The sequence below is a fragment of the Tinamus guttatus genome, unplaced genomic scaffold (assembly GCF_059628265.1).
Source record: "Tinamus guttatus ecotype Peru unplaced genomic scaffold, ASM5962826v1 Tinamus_guttatus_pri_ptg000291l, whole genome shotgun sequence".
Lineage (NCBI taxonomy): Eukaryota > Metazoa > Chordata > Aves > Tinamiformes > Tinamidae > Tinamus > Tinamus guttatus.
In genome coordinates, this window is record NW_028288825.1 from 173,397 (window position 1) to 189,935 (window position 16,539).

The following is a 16,539-nucleotide window of genomic DNA, read 5'->3' on the forward strand; positions in this document are numbered from 1 at the left end:
GAAAAAAAAAGAAAAGATTTCAGATTTTATCCAAAGTAACATGAAAAGACAACGGAACAGGATTTTTTTAGACTACATTTCCCACCGGATTACCAGCTGAAGTAAAATGTTGCTTGTTTTGACATGCCATTACAGTCTCAAAGGGGATAAGAACTCCAGGGAACCTACTGACTTCGTATGGGTATCAACAGCCCTTCAGGTTTTATTCTTAGATAAGACTATAACACAAATTGCACAGTAAACTATGGTTAGAAATTAGTCAAAAGACACCACTACAATGTTGAGACAAAAGGCAGATCTTAAGTTTGTCCATGTACCCCACTGCAATAGAAAAGATCTGACATATCTGTACATGGAAAGGCACCTCATAGTTACACGAGTTGGAGAAAGCTAGGAAATGAACAGTTCATATAACATTAATCGTAGCCTCTTGCAACTTTATGCACAAACCATTGCCTGAAACAGGCAACTCTGAACTTAACTGTACTCATAATTACATGTGCATTAATACAGACTGAAGATCCCATTAAGACACAGATTAAGGGCTAATTTTACAGCAAGGTCCTGCTGTCCAAATATATCAGTGCAGTTGTAAAACTGGGATCTCTAGAGTGTTCAGTCTTCCTACAAGGTCGGCTTTTTGGGAGCTAGGCAAGCAGCTGCCATGCTACCAAAACCTCTGCTCAGGAGTTTAATCAGCGTTCATGCTTCTGAAGGCAGATAAAGCCCTATCACGTGAGATATTAAGCCTTCACGAATGCTGTCAAATGCTCCAGGTGTGAGAGCAGGGCTGAACTGGCATGGAGTGCATCTCACTGCAGCACCTGCTGTCCACATCCATGGTCAGATGCTCTGGCACAGGCTGCTTTACCAGGGAAATCTGTTTCCCCATGGCGCAATACCCTTGACACATAGTGCAAAACAGACCTTTCTCCACTTAGCCATGTCTTAGATTTCCCGTCCAATTTCCTCCAGTATTGGTTTCCTTTATAAAGACTGTCTCAGGCCTTTGCTTCACGAGACTCATGCAAAACCTTCAGACAAGAGCTGTGCATCCACCTTGAAAAGTGGACTCCAGATCCTTGGCAGAGCTGAATATGCACACAAGACCTAGTTACATACCCAAGGTTGTTAAGAATGCAACTTTGTTAACATTCACCAATACAGCTACCAATCTTGTTATGTTTTAGATTAGTTTGATTAATTCAGCACCTCTGAACTACAAAAAAGGCAGTTTGTATTACTAGTGTCTTTGAAAATAAACATATTCATTTAAAACAAAGTGTCTTCCTTACATGGTTTCTCGGAGAAAAAAAAATTCTAAGAAGGCAGAAGGTGGTTATGTTATTCAGTATTCCAAACTAGGTAAAGAACACCTACAACGGCCAGTTTCAGTAGTGTTTCTAGTCCAAATGATTCAGTAGCTAACATCAACATTTGACTCCTTCGGCCTATAGCTCCTCTGTTTGGACTGGCTAGTTTACAGCATTCCTGAGCCAAGTAAATAGCATGGGTCCTACACCACATGCAAGGGCCATAAAGAAAGAATAAAAACTTTGATCTAACCCTCCGGCAAATTTTAACAGAATATGGGCTGCTCTCCTTCACTGCAACATAATATCCTTCAGGTTCTCTTGAAGGATGGTGTCCTTCACGGCGTGGAACACGAAGCGGATGTTCTCAGTGTCTATGGCAGTGGTGAAGTGATGGAAGAGCGGCTTGCTACGGTTTCTCCTCTTCCTGTCAAAGCACTGCACCAGGTAACGCTGAACATCTTCTAGCCTGTGAGGGTCACCCTTAAAGTCCGAGAAATACTTCTTAATGCTGACAGTCTTTACCTTCTCTACAAGGAGATCCATCTTGTTGAGGAATAGGATAATAGAAACATTAAAGAAAAGCTTGTTATTGACTATTGTCTCAAAAATATTCATGGACTCCACGAGTCTGTTTGTGCGCCTGTCTTCCATAAGAACCTGATCATATTCACTGGAGGAGACCATGAACAAAATGGAAGTTATTCCATCAAAGCATTGGAACCACTTCTGACGCTGAGATCTCTGTCCACCTACATCCACCATCTTGAAGGGTATTTTTTTAATGATGAAATCATGCTCTACTATTCCTTTGGTGGCTTTTCTAGCCAGCAAAATATCTTGTTTGCTGGGGAAATAATTCTGCAAAAGAAAGAAGAATGTCAAATGTGTATCGATTGTTTAAAAAACCCACGGTATCCAAGTGATTTAAAAAAAAAAAAAAAATCAAAAAGCCTCTTAAGTAATTCACTGCACAATGGATTTGAAATATACCACGTGAACAATGAACACTCAGCTTCAAAATAATGGACTGTTAACCAATTATCTCAATACGCTTGTAAAAAAATACCAGAAGATTGAGATATAGGAAAAAAAGATACAGGACACATCCACATTTTATCCTTCAAGCCTCCAATTTTCATACGGAAGTTTATTTTACCACAACAATTTTCTTAACTGTGTTAGCACCATATATGTAGTGTTTGTTAAAAACAGATCTCTAAATCGTCATTGAATGACGTTTTTGAAAATGAATTTTTCAGGATTTTTTCTTACAGGTTTTTCTGTAAAGGACATCATTTTTACAAAGCACTTTGTGCAAACTTTAGTTGAAACACGTCTTCCACGCTCACTTCACAATGTGCAGCAAGTAGAGCACCACGTACTACTTCAGCTGGTGCCCTGGCTCACCACTACAGAGCAATTTGTTGTTCAGAAACATAGCAACGCTATTTAGGAAGATTATTTCCTGCCCTTTCTCCTCCAGCCTCCTTACAGAGACATAGTCCCGGTGGGCTGTGATTCATGTCTTACATCCTTGAACTCTTCTATTCCAGAAATAAGTTTTGTCTTACCAGCTGACCAATCCGATCCAGGTTATCCAAGAAGTATTTCACCGATTCACCCTGTGGAAAAGGTAAAAGATGAGAACTAAACCTTCTGTGGTAGCAATTCAAATTGAATTATAGTATTTTCATCTTCCAACATGGCAATGTCAAAAATCAAAATTTCAATAGCGTCCTGAGATGCTTAAGGAACTGTAATAACAGAAGTATTACAGAGCTGAGTTTACCCTAGCTGTTGGAATGAAGTGGATCAGCTACAATATCCAACATAAGTGAATATAAGGCAGTATCTCTTCTGAAAACAATTCTCTTACTTCCTGAAATATCAAAGTTGAGTAAAGTACCGAAAAAACATTTAAAGTCACCTAGTCAAACTTTACAGTGAAAAGAAAGTATTGTTTATGGCAGTGCTTTGCTTTAGCTTAAATATTTTTTTCTCTTATATGACAAAAGCAGTTTATTCTTAATTAATTTTTGTGAACTAATTAAAATGACAGGTATTTGTCAGAAGCCAATACATTCTGTTTTTACATGTCCAACAATGAAGAAAAGCACATCCTAGACTGCTTGGCCTATCTGTAGAAGAGTAAAAGATTTAAGTCACTGTAGTGTTAATTTAAGCAAGACTTGGCCAAACAAAACAAAGCCCCAAAAGCTCAAAACAACAAAACTCTGAGCATCTCATCAAACATTCTGAAGCACTTTTCCTTCTGAACAGTTTACCTTTTAGGATCAATGGATTTGCTGATGTTCTAGAAGATCCCTTAGCAGTTGCTTTCCAAAGAATGGAACTATTATTTATAAAGACAACTCACTCCTGGGTGAAAATGCCTAGTAGTTTTTCAACGTGGTTGCTTTTCTGCTGCACTCGGTTCGAGTGCTGTTTTACATTAGAGGATACAAAAAAGCCTGCATGTACTTCTGAAAAGTAATAAAACTGTTTTTATGTAGAGGACAACTTCAGCTTTCCTTTTGGAAAGGAACTGTCCTTGGCAAAGGTCCATTCTGCTTTGAACACTTCCATTTCATGGCTTTGGAAGAAGTTGATCTGTTAAGTTCATGTTTGTCACTGTTTAGGACATTGGCCTTGCAGTTATAGCCACCTCAGAAATGATAAAGAAAGGTAATGGGCTTGTCACAGCCCAGGGCCAAGTAGTGACCAAATTGACAGGATGGACCCTCCTACTCCAGAATGAGAATATTCTTGCAACAGCACCTCACAGATTCAAAAAGCAATAAAAATCCTTAGATCAGACGGTCTCCTCCACACCACAGTCTTGAGACAGCAGAACTATGTTACTCCCTTCCAGTGCAACTTCAAAATGAACTTTTGCCTTGGCACTTTTTTCAAGAATGGGACTGGAGATGAGAGGAGCCAGCGTAAGGCCCAAGTCCACACCTTCAGCACAAAGCACAGACACACAGGAGACGTAACTTGTTATCTCACAACACGTAAAACCAGTGACGGTTCTTCAGGAAGAAGCCCAAACTTGCATATTTACAAAGCGTTACCACATATCAGAACAGATGGACAGTGGATTGCTGGGTGACCAAAATATACAGACTTTTTCTGGGCAGGGGAGAAGTTTCCAAAGAACAATTGCTCTAAGAGCTTCCTTACAACCATGAATTTTCATAAGGTGAAAGTAATTTCCTGTATTTTTTGGCACTCTGCTGGATCAGAAGAGACATCACAGACTACATGAATAAGAAGAAAGGTCTTCCTGTCCAGCATTAGTCCTATCTAAGAGATGGGAGAGCCAAAGAGGAAGAGATCACTGAAGTTTAAAAAATAATAATAATAAAAATCCTATCTATTGTGTTTTGTCCTAGACAATGCCTTTAGATGTGTGCCATGCCTGTGAATAGGCTGTCTCTGAGGCAGCTTGTTCTTTTTTCCAGTGAATTGCTTTGAAAAGTCCTTGCCTTGTCTGTACAGCCTCCCACGCTCGGAAGAGGAAACAGCTGTACGTGTGTCAACGGCTGGGATACACAGGCAGCCTCACCTGACTTATGGCTCATGCCTCCTTATTTCCTGTCCTCCACACCAGTCCCTTAAATATTTTGCACACTTAAAGGAAAAAATCAGATCAATGTAAAAATATATGGTCACTTCTTCAGTGATTTAGGGAGAACAGGCTTTTCCTACAAAGCTCTTAATAACTTGCAAGTAAGCCAAGCAATTCACTTCAGGAAATATTAAGCAGTATTTGTGAAACACTTGGAGCAGGGGGGAGCCAAGTGGGATTGCTGGAGCAGGTGTGAACAGCGCCCAAGATGCCTGAAGATGCGCCGCTAGCACCGGATTGAAAGATATCCAGCACTTCGGTCAAAATATTTCCTTCCAGTCAAAACAAAACCTGCATGAACTCCAGAACGTTCAGCGTTAAGAACAGCTCAAAACATGAAAGGACACAAGCTTAAGTAAAAAGCAGGAGCCTCCCCATCTTGACCTCAAAGGCGATTCCATGATAAAGGCTGTAACACAGCAACGCAGGACAGCGGATCCAGGTCCTGCTCCAGAGACCTCTTGGGCAACCTTGCTCTGCATCTCACATCTGATTCACAGAAAACTGGGGGCTTTTGGGCAGCTGGGATGCTCCTGGGGTATTTACGATGATTTTAGCATCAAGGGGCAACTGCTGCCAACACTAAAGTGTTGGTCAATAACACGTAATTTATTCAAATGCAGAAGAAAAGGAGACTGCACGTGTTAGGAAGTACTGATGCCAAACATTCCTTTTTCATTTAGAACTATAGTAGCCAAACGTTCACTAAGCAGCCACTTTTTTCTTTTAAACTATAGGAAACTGATAGAAATATTAATTAGTTTTAAAACTTAGATTTATTTAGATTCATTCCAACATTGCACTTGACCACAACTTGGAGTTCCCTCAGTTCAGGAAGAGCATTTATGGATTACACATTAAGTTTATGTAGAGCTCTCTCACATGCATAAGGTGTGCATATACATATTTTCCACAAATGCGCACGGTCTCAAAGATTTTTCCATTTAAGGCAAAACAATATTAAAACCTAAAAGTGTCAGCTGCCACTCATATGTTAAACATCTTTTTTCTGTTGAAGACAGTGAGCAGAAATAAGCTTTTTTGACTTTTTCAACTCAAATTCTTTGAGTTTATCGAAAGTCACCTAGACATTTAAACAGCATTCAAAAGCTGGCTTAGCACTTCAAACGTGCTCATGGTCCAGATCTTAGCTAGTTACTACTTCTGGCTTACCAGCATGACTTGCTATAAAAGTGACAGGAAACATAACAGTTAACATTTGCAAACGATTCAAGTATTTTTAATATCTTTATGTAGACTGGAATTCACATTTACTATTTAATAGCTGAAATGAAAATATTTAAACACCTAAAGATAATAAAAAATGGGGCATTTGCATAGCATGACTTAGGGACAACAAAAAAACCAAAAGCCCAAGCCAGATACACCAATCTTTTGCAGGCTGGTGTACCAAGAAACACCCCAGCAGCTCAAGAAACTTCCCTAAGATGAACCATATCCACAGAAGTTTGTCTGGCTTCTGGCGTTTTGGATTTAGGGAGGATTCTTCCTGTATTTCACTCGTGGAACATTATTTCCTCCCTTTTTTTTTTTTTTTTTTTCTTTAAACACTGATGCGCTACTGGTACATTTTACATTCAAGTTGTATCAACAAATCACAAGCAGGACGACCACTGCCTATTTTGCTGTTGATACAAACCAGCTAGCTATTTTTTCCTCGAGTATAAATCAAGCTGTCAAAGCTGCCTTCCATCTATGTCCCGTATTGTCTGGGACAGGGTGAGAAACGAGCAACCTCCGCACTATGAATTTCACATAATTCCAATGCTCCTTTTTAGCACGCAACAGCACAGTGTGGACCCTCAGTCTTCCTTAACTTCTTGCTCGCCACACAAGAATTAGGACAAATGCTCAGATGATTCATTCCCTCGGTGTTAATCTCTTCGCCCTCTGCAGTACATATCCTCTGAGTAACAGTTTTGCCAAGTGGGACCAAGAGGAGGAGTAAGAGATGCTGTTCCCATTGTTCAGGGCATGAGTCACGGCACATCTGGGAACTGGGGGAATCCAGCAACACAAACAGGACGCCTAAAATGAGCCCACAAGTTCCACAGTGCAGCTTCATGGTTGGATGTTATTTATTTTTATTTTCCTCTTAAATGCCTTACCCACATTATGAAGTTGGTGAAGCCACAGAAAATCGTACACTTAAAGTGAGAGGTGCTGGAGAAAGATGAAAGGTAACTGTTAAAAAAAAAAAAATCCTGCTCCTTGAAATAATGTCCTAGAGGACCCCCCTACCTTTTTTTTTTCTTTAATCCAAGACTAGTAAAATTTTCAAGGAGTAAAAGCTGCCCAACTAAGAAGGCACATTCATTCCCTTTTATTTTATATATTTCACATTTTTTGAGTATTTCCTTAACATGAGCTCCAAAAATGTTACCATAAAAACAACTAACTGAATTTAACATCTATGTGCCTTTATTCTAGATGCATATAACACAAGAAATCAGCCCACAGAAATATTATAACTAATCTGGCATCGCTTTCTTTGCCATTGATGGCCTCATTGTAACAAGCAAGTAGAAAAAGCTTGGGCAGAGTTCCCAGGCAGTTTTTACTTCACGAAAATAAGCACACAACAGATCATATGCAGAACACTTCAAAACAGTCATAAAAAAGTCATAGTAAGAAGACAGGTTCTGCAAAGCACTTATATAGTATTTATCTTATTACCACTTCAACCCCCAGCCAGTTATTCAAAGCGACAGTTGGTTAAATCACACATGATCATGAAACACACTACCCTCTAGTTACCTAAAAGGCTCATTTCAAACTTCTTCGGAAAAAAAAAAAAGTTTCTCCAAATTCTGTTTTGAACCAAGAGACTTTAAAGGGGACCCTCTGTTCCAAATTGGCTTTTTTCCTTTCCTTGTCCCAAGGCTCTTTTGACATAATATTAATTTAGCCCTTCCTGATCACTCTGTCTCTAGCTGCTAAATTTAGAGTGAGCAATTTAAGGTAGACCTGTCAGTCTTAGCCTGTTTCAGATGATAAATTAAACCACAAAGGAAGGAAATGTTATACCTCAAGGAAACCTATAATGCAGATCTAACAAGATTCCCACAAATACAGGAAAATACCAGGAGGAACAGAGAATGTCGCTACCACAGACTGCATTGGAATCTGCAAGGTGGAAGCTGCAGTGACCTGAATAAAAGAGCAGCAATGTTCCCATCACACCCTCCACGCACAGATGGTGAAAAACACTCGGCAGCAGGGCTGAGAAACACAGAAGAAACCCAGAAGGCCCCGGAAACAAAGCTGAGATTCTCCCAGTGTCAAGTTCTTGAGATCTCAAATACAGGAAAGCAACAGACTTAAAGCATCAGTACATAATTTCCTCCAGAGCCACCGTTTGCATAAGTACTATTAGACTGCAGCTGCCAAAGACATGTAGTAAAAGAAAACACAACGCTAATTTGCAAGTAAAAATCTTTGTTTTTCAGGCAAAAATACTGGAGACTTTCTATCTTCACATTTCCTGATGTTTGTAAAGGGTTTGAATGTCAAACTCAAATGTTCTATAAAAGCAAGATAACCCAAGCAGAGGCCCAAAGGAAGAGCAAGGTCAGGAACTAAAAGTAGGCATAGTAGTAGAAGAGGACCAGAGACTGGTTTTTTAAGGTCCATACAAGATCAGCCACTTATTTTTTTTATGGATATTGAGAATAGAAAACAAAATTCCAGTAGTAGACACGGGCAGGGAAAGGTTTTTTTAGTGAGACCTACTCAATATAACGAGCAGCTTAACATCCTGCCACAATAACCCATGCAGACTTTAAATGTGCAGACACTGCTCCACCTCCCCAACCCTGGCTGAATCCAAGGGAATTGGAAGTCTTTTAAAAACCCCAAAGGACTAGGTTTAAAATCTCGTACGGGGCGAATGCAAAGACACCTTCGCTCCTTAACAAAATCCTGCCAGCTCTTACACAGCCTCACTGGTAACTGAGCATGGATTTACTGCGGTGTGAAGTGTATTTTGCTCTCCGAGCGTGCAGATGAATTCTAAGCTGTTCTTTTCCGAGCAGATAAGCGTGTCTGTGCATGTTAAGAGCTCACTCAGAAGGAAGCAGAAGTAAACCTCAGCAGCAATTGAAATGCTTATGCCCATTCTACACCTTAATTCTGTTCTACAGATGTTCTACATGCTGCCTGGGCACTGAAATTTACTGCCACAGGACAATTTTTTCAATCAGTCACCAAGTACTAGGTAGAGACTGACCATTTCTCCTTATTTAGGCCATGCAGCATTTGCATCAAATCTGTTTAGCTTCCTCCTTAACACCAGACTGAGCTGTTGGCTCCCATCCAGTGGCTCCAGTGCTTATCCAAGTTGCTGCTATCTGTACCCTACCAACACATCAGCCACAAAAAGGAAGAAGCTTAGAGCCTAACAATACTAAAAACTACATCTTCTTTCTACTGCCTAGTAACACAATGCAGGTACCAGGTGTTAAAGTTTGAAGATATTTTAAAAATTCAATCCTTATCAGCTCAGTGTAAACGAGCAATGCAAAAATCTGTTCCTCTCACCAATTCAGGACGGCTTCTACAGACTCCTCCTGAATGCTTTGCGTGAAAAGAAGGCACGTGAAAAGAAAGTGATTATTTTATTTTCCCAGAAACACTAGGCTAATCTGAATATGCATCTTAGCAATAAGAAATGTAGATCCCTGTGACCGAATGGAATTTCGGCCTGACATCTACAAAACCCTGTTAACAGAAACAGAGTTCTTGTGGCTAATGTGGAGCAACTCCTACATACGCTGGCTCCCCATGCAGATACGGACGTTTTTACAACAGTTAAAACCAGCAACTCTTTTCAGAAGTGTTGCAAGAAAACAAATCACTGTTTTCCTGAAATTCCAGGCATTTCTACACCCACAGAATGTACAGTAGATGAATTACTCCTGATACTATGTTAATAATCTTGTCCGTTTGGCTCAAATACGCACACTAACAACAGAGCCTGGATCCAACCGTATCCAGCCTCAGCAGCATGCACAGCTCACCCGCTCAACTGGCACGACGGGGTGAGGGAGCGAATCCTAAGTATCCCATGAAAGGATTCCTTCCTGTTTCCCTGCCAACTGCCCAAGCGAATCATTGTCTAAAATTACTGCGCGAACCCTTTCATCTCGGACACCGGAGGTTCTGCGCGAGGCTGAACTAACGCTGCCAATTCCACTTCTGATGCTGAGCACAGTCAGCCAAAACGCATAAGCGGAGACAACAGAAAGCAGCAACCTTGCCTCGAGTTAACAAAATCCGGAGCTGCAAAAGGTGCTTCCACAATCCAGCTCAATTAATAGGAAATTATCCTATTTGTTCTTAGTGGACAGTTGCCATGCAAAAACGTGCATTTCCAACAAATGCATCAGAATTCAGAAGCAATTGGATGTTTTTGCCAGCCTGCAGGAAGCTGAATAATCACATTAAGTGACCCTAGTCCCACGCTTTGTTTTCAGCAGCTCTGCATACAAACCTGATACTCGCACAGTTTACAGAAGACATCTGTAGAACTACAATAGTCACTGACAAGAAAGTGCTACCTTACGAATTAATCTCATCTATTCAATTAAGACTAAATCACAAGTTTACCAGCGAGCTTCCCGTTCAAATCTTATCAGATAAAGGAATGGGAAATAAATATCTTAAATTTTGTGGACTGAAAAAAAAAAAAACCCCACAGCTAACACCAGCCATGAGAGAATGTTGAGCTTGGACTTTTCCATGGCAAACAGCCAACTGGAAAGCTAAGCAACTAGAATGCATTTACAGCAGACACGACCTTGAGTATCTTGGAGAACTCTGCTTTCTACTCCACTTTTGCACCAATGTATTTGCTGCAAAGTGCCATAATGGTGTAGCTTAGATAGTTCTGAAAACACCGCTCAGAAATGACATTTTTGACATTTTTCTGTTTGTGTTAAGATGACGACAAAGACTAAAGAGTATTTATCCCTCATCCTTATTTAACTGATTATTTTAAAAAATGATTTTCCCATTTTTTTGAAGCATTTTGTCTGTGTACAAACAACTAAGAGGTATTTAAATGAAGTATGCACTAAAATGATGATCTTGCAAGATTAAGAAAGCTGCTCAGTATTTGAAATGGGTTAGATTTCAGGGGGAAAGCAAAGTAAAATGCAAGGTAGTTTTTAATTACACTTGGGTATGCTCTTTAAAAGTATATTTCCCTTAAAAGCAATTTAAGCGTACAGACTCTAGAGTGCAGAAAAATACTGCAACGTGCTTACACTGCTCTTTGAAGTTTTACATCATGCCCATTATCTTCAGGTCTCAATAGGCTGAACGATATCAAATGCAAGACTTGCAAGTCTTGGGGGACTCCTCAACCTAGTTTCCATCTGTATTTTCTAGAAACATCTCATTTGCCCTAGAAGGGGTAGCCTTTCCCTTTTCCAATAATAGCTTGAGATTTGTTAGTTCTAAGAGATCAACCAAATTTGGACTACAGAGCTCACTGTTTGTGCCAGTTCTTACCATGCTTGCTTCCCCAGTGACTTTTCCAATCAATGCAATTGCACTATGTTTACTAGCATATCCTCCCGGTATCCCAGCTGTTCAACAGCCGCATCTTGCAGTCACTCACTCCTGGACTGACACGGCATTGCCCTCTAGTAAGTTGGACCATCATGTGCTATCTGGTAAGTCTGACCATTATGTGCCCATGTAAAAGCCCTTGACCAGCGATGACAATTTTTTATCATGCCATATGCCAAGAACACTTACTGCATTAGTTTCACAGCTACGTGTTGGATCTGAGAGGGTTTCACTCAGTGACTGCCCTCCCTCTAACCTCACGTCTCCGGCTCCAGGGCCGGTGACAACACAGCAGATGAGGGATAATGAACTTCTTGCAACCTTCAGTGATCTGAAATAGACCTTAGTTTCCATTCACAGTCAAGTTTGCTTTGTGATCTAGTTTAGGGTCGTCATGTCAAAACACCTTTGACTTAATAATATCCGCTTACAGCCTATGTATGATTTCAATTATTCTCTCCCTTACTGTAGCTTGTCATGATGGGAGAATTTCTTCAAAATGTGCCCTTACTTACTACTGAAGTTCTAGTATGAAGATTTCTAGTAGCTTAAAGTTCTATTGGTTCATTTCAGAACTTGTTCTGAATCACAAGATTGCTTAGAATCCCTTTTCCTGCATTTTTCAGTTCATTCTCCTGCATCACTCATTAATTTCACTTATGAAATCAAAGCTGAAATGAATTTACCTGGTCATACCTGGCTGAAAACTACAACTGTTCAGGCCCTGATTCATTAAAAGATCCATTATTCCTGACTGAAGACTCAAAATCCATCATGGGTGAGGTAGGGCTGGAAACCACATTAACTGCTTTAGCAGTGCTATTTTCATGTGTTACCATGTCCCTTGACACAATCCTCAGTCAGCATAAGGCTACTATCCTGAAGCTCTGACTCATTAGAAATAACTTATATGGAGGAAACCCCTCTCTCTGAAATGCTTTATACAAGTCAAGTACTATAAGAATCTTAAAATCAACCCGAAGAAAGGAAACAGTATGTTAAATAATTGATTTGGAGCAAGTGATCTGGTCTCCATACTTAAGGCCTTATTCCTAGGGGTTATTTCAACAAGCCACAGTGGAAGCTGAAGGAGGTTTAACAAAATTCTGCAAGCTGTTCAGCAGATCAGGCTATAAGAAAGCCCCAATTAAAGCCCTGGTGATGTGCTACAGAACTGTGGAGAGCCATTTGATCACACCTAGAGCGCAAGCTCAGGGCTGGGAAAAAAGACAGGCCGAGTAGTTTCTTCTTTTGCCTCCCACCCAATAAATCCACACCTAACACCATTACTGATTCACTGTACTGATTACTGTACTCTGACCAGATTGAAATTAGATGGATCAACATCTTAAGTGTACAGAAGTCAGAAATAGAGTTAAATAGGAAAGAGTTCATCATTAAACCACAATTTTTTCAGTTGATGATTTCACTGAGTTTTCCAAAGTAGGATCAAGTAGTATCAAGGAAAGCAAGCCAAATGAAGAGGTTTTGGGGGTGGGGTAGAGAGCAGACCTTCTAAGGACAAACACTAGCAGTTTGTTCAGGAGTGAGGCCAAACGAAGCACAAGTCTGCCACAGTCTGCACTGCAGGAATCTGCGTTGTATACAGAGGAGACATTTGAAAGGTGTCAATAAATTACTTCAGAGCAACATGTTTTCCACCTTCTCAAACAGAAAATCTGGCATGATGTTTCCAAGAAGTTTTCCCCCACATAAATACTAGGTAAATAATACAGCAAATTACATTCACTTCAGAGAGCTTAAGTATAGTTGCAAACTAATGAGAAGACAGAGATCATGCTGCCTTCTGCCTTTGTAACACTGAAATGCTCTCCACCTTGCACAGTTTCAAAAACAGGAGACAAGGTGGTTAATGAAGCTTCATCTTCTCCTTTGAGAAGGTAACATCACAGCTCTGTTTCCTCTGCTAATGTTCAATTACCATCTGGTCAGTTTGTGGCAGAATGGAACCTCTAGAGATTTGCTGGAGCAATTCCATGTTCAGATGTGCCCTTAAGCCATCTAATTACAAAAGCCTCCATTTCATCGCTATAAAGCCACAAGATGAAGTTGCACAACTATGACTTCAGATAAACTCAAAAAACGTAAGGCAATTATTATGTTTTTCCTTCTCTTGCTCATTCCTCTAAGCTTCACAACTGTGAAATAGAGTCTTGAATTTGGACAATATTCACACACACACTGATGCTCTGAAAGTGTGGAGCATGAACATTTTAAAGTTTCCTCAAGATACAGACTTATTTACCATCTGGAAAGACTTATGAGAGAGAGGAACAACTGCATGGATGAAGTATCGTTAGGGCAATAAGGCACGTAGAGGACTCCACGATGCTCTGGCAAGCACCAGTTTAAGGAGATTTTGTCTTTTCCACTTGCCCTCTCAGCTGCTTGTTGCCTCACTGATGCCACAGCATGTCCCTACCTCTGCTGTGCTGACAGCTGTTTGCAGGATGGCACTGCCTGAGATCAGCTTCCCAAAGCCTCCAGAAACTGTTGCATCAGGGTAACCAAGAACACAGTGTAAAGCTGCATTCCTAAACCAACACTTCCACTAAATACTCTCATGGAACTACAGCCCAAAGTTAAGCAAAACCCACATATAGCACAATGCTCAGTGTCTTCAAGGAGCACGTACCTGCATTTGCTTTTTAACTTTCTACCAGGCCCTATCTTTCAAAGGACAGAGGTTCATTAGATGCAACTGGTCAGCACTGACAACAAAAAGCCTTCAAATATCCGCTGTTATTTAAACAGAGAAATAAATCCAGGAGACATGCCAGTGAGTCTTCCTCATGCAAACAGACCTAGGGTCTAAGTTAGGTTTTGCTCAGTAGCTCATCTGTGTTTTCTGCTTGTTCTTGGTCCTAGATTGTTGTATATGGTGGTTTGTTATAAGCTGAGCCAGAAAGAGTTCATTACCCATTAAAGTAATTAAGCACCCTTTGGAAAAGGCAGTGCTTTCGGGGGTTAAAGCCCCAACCCCTAACCTTCCCCCGGCTCCCAGGTTACTGTGTCCGCATGCACCACCACGGCTTTAACCTGTGCATCTATTCACCACTCTACACACGTCGCTCCTGCTTTAGCACACAATTTGCATCAAATTTCAGTGGGAAGTGTTTATTAGGCTCCCTGGTTATATAAAGAGTGCACCTTTAAAACTACTTTACTTGCTTAGACTTCCAGAATATACCCTCATTACCGGGAATCCCTGTAAGGAGACCAGCTGCCAATTTCCAAGTCTCTTGAATTGCTGAGATCCATTTGAAGCTTTCTGAACATGGAAACTAAAGAGCATAATCAAAAGGCAAAGTCTGCTTACTGGATTGGATTTGTCTCTGCCCAGAACTTTCCTGCACACTAGAAAGGGATAAAGAGATTACTCCAGTGGTTTTTAGCTGTAGCTGGGTACTAGCTTAGCCTGAACTGAAAGTTTCCTTCCTTGTTTCTCACAGCATGTGCCAGCATTTCTTGATGGGAATGCAAAGATTAATTACAGCTGTACTCGCTCTGAACAAATCCTTATATTCAATACAGTCCTGCAAGATTTAGCGTACCGCTAATTAGGACTTAGAGCAACAATTCTGCAACGACAGACATACTGAATATTTTGTCTAATTATTTTATGCATAATAAAATTAAAGCTTCTTTGCAGAATCAGGGTGACATTTATTCATAAGAGTTAGGAGCCCTAGGTATTCTGGAAGGTTTGACATGAAGTAACTGCTACCACGTGCATACAAAAAGAGGCAAGGATGAGTGAAGTATTTATTCTGCAAGTCTTTTGCAACACCCAGATAGCTCTCTAGTAAGCTAAGAGTTAAAAACATGTTTGCTCTTAATAAAATGCACATGAGTAAGAAGAAATCTTATGACTAGAAAAATGGCAATCATCAGGCAAGATGCAAATGATGGTAATGCATTTTCAACATGGGAGCTGTATCTATGGTTTCTCTCATCTACCTTAACCACACCAAAAATACAGTCGAGATTTTTTGGCATCCAAAGGCCAAAAGCAAAAACTCCTACAGACAGGCTTACACAGTGCCATAAAAATACAAGGCTTTTTATCTACCTCCAAGAACCTACAGTTAAAAAGTAGGACCACACAAAGTTGAAGTTTCAACTCATTGGAAACCATAGACATCAGGGCATTAATGCAGTGCACAAATACACTGTACATTTCATAGCCTTAGAAGTGATTTTGCCTCAGGCTTCAGATCAAAAAAAAAAAAAAAAAAAAAAAAAAAAGGATGTAGATGAGAAAGAATTTTCTATACAGAAAACCAGAAGAGTCAGCAGCACAAGACTTTTCCTATTTGTTTTATTCAAAGCCTTGCTGGGTTCCCATATAGTAGGCATATCAATTTCTTTTTAACCACTTTTATTTACTATGTATGACCTGTTTGCTACTTTCCAACTTACCCTCCTCGGACCATGCAGAGCACAATTCTAATAATACTTTTTGTCATAATCAAAGATCAGGAGCAATCTCTGGCAGGAATTCAATTATTTTTCTACAGAGCACTTAGTACACTATGCTTCAATCCTTGGTCCAGACTTCTTATACGTACTTAATAAATTGCTATTCTTCAACATTTTTCCCTTTGCACTATTTTGAAGCAGTCACAAGTTAGGAAAAACAGTCCTGGGGTTCTTATTTTTTCTCTCCAACAATAGAAATAATTTAAAAACATCTAATAGGTGCTCTACTGCACAAGCATATTTTCCTAGAATTGGGAAATGGTTTTCAGTGAAAAATTATTTCCTAGCTTGATCTCCTAAATGGTTTTGAATCCAGCTTTACTACTTTTGAATCCTGCTTTACTGAAGGCTGAAGAAGATGCAAGCTCTTCTTACCTGTTGTTCAATGGCACTTATGGCCAAACAGTCTAAGTGAAACATTCCTTGGGTCAGGTGATAGGTAATGCCAAAGACGCTTCCCAGGTGTGATGAAGGCAGCCTCGATTTTGGCTTTTG

General features: G+C 40.1%; 1 protein-coding gene across 1 annotated transcript in view; it reads right to left on the reverse strand.

Annotated features, from left to right (window-relative positions):
• The window catches only part of GNA12 (G protein subunit alpha 12), a 35,512-nt gene continuing 18,973 nt past the window's right edge, over nt 1–16,539 (reverse strand). The window contains exons 3-4 of the mRNA XM_088527751.1: nt 2,888–2,938; nt 1–2,174 (exon numbers count right to left, since the gene is read on the reverse strand). Of these exons, the coding sequence (XP_088383877.1) occupies nt 1,605–2,174; nt 2,888–2,938 (621 nt within the window). The 3' untranslated portion in view covers nt 1–1,604. The remainder of the gene's footprint in view (nt 2,175–2,887; nt 2,939–16,539) is intronic.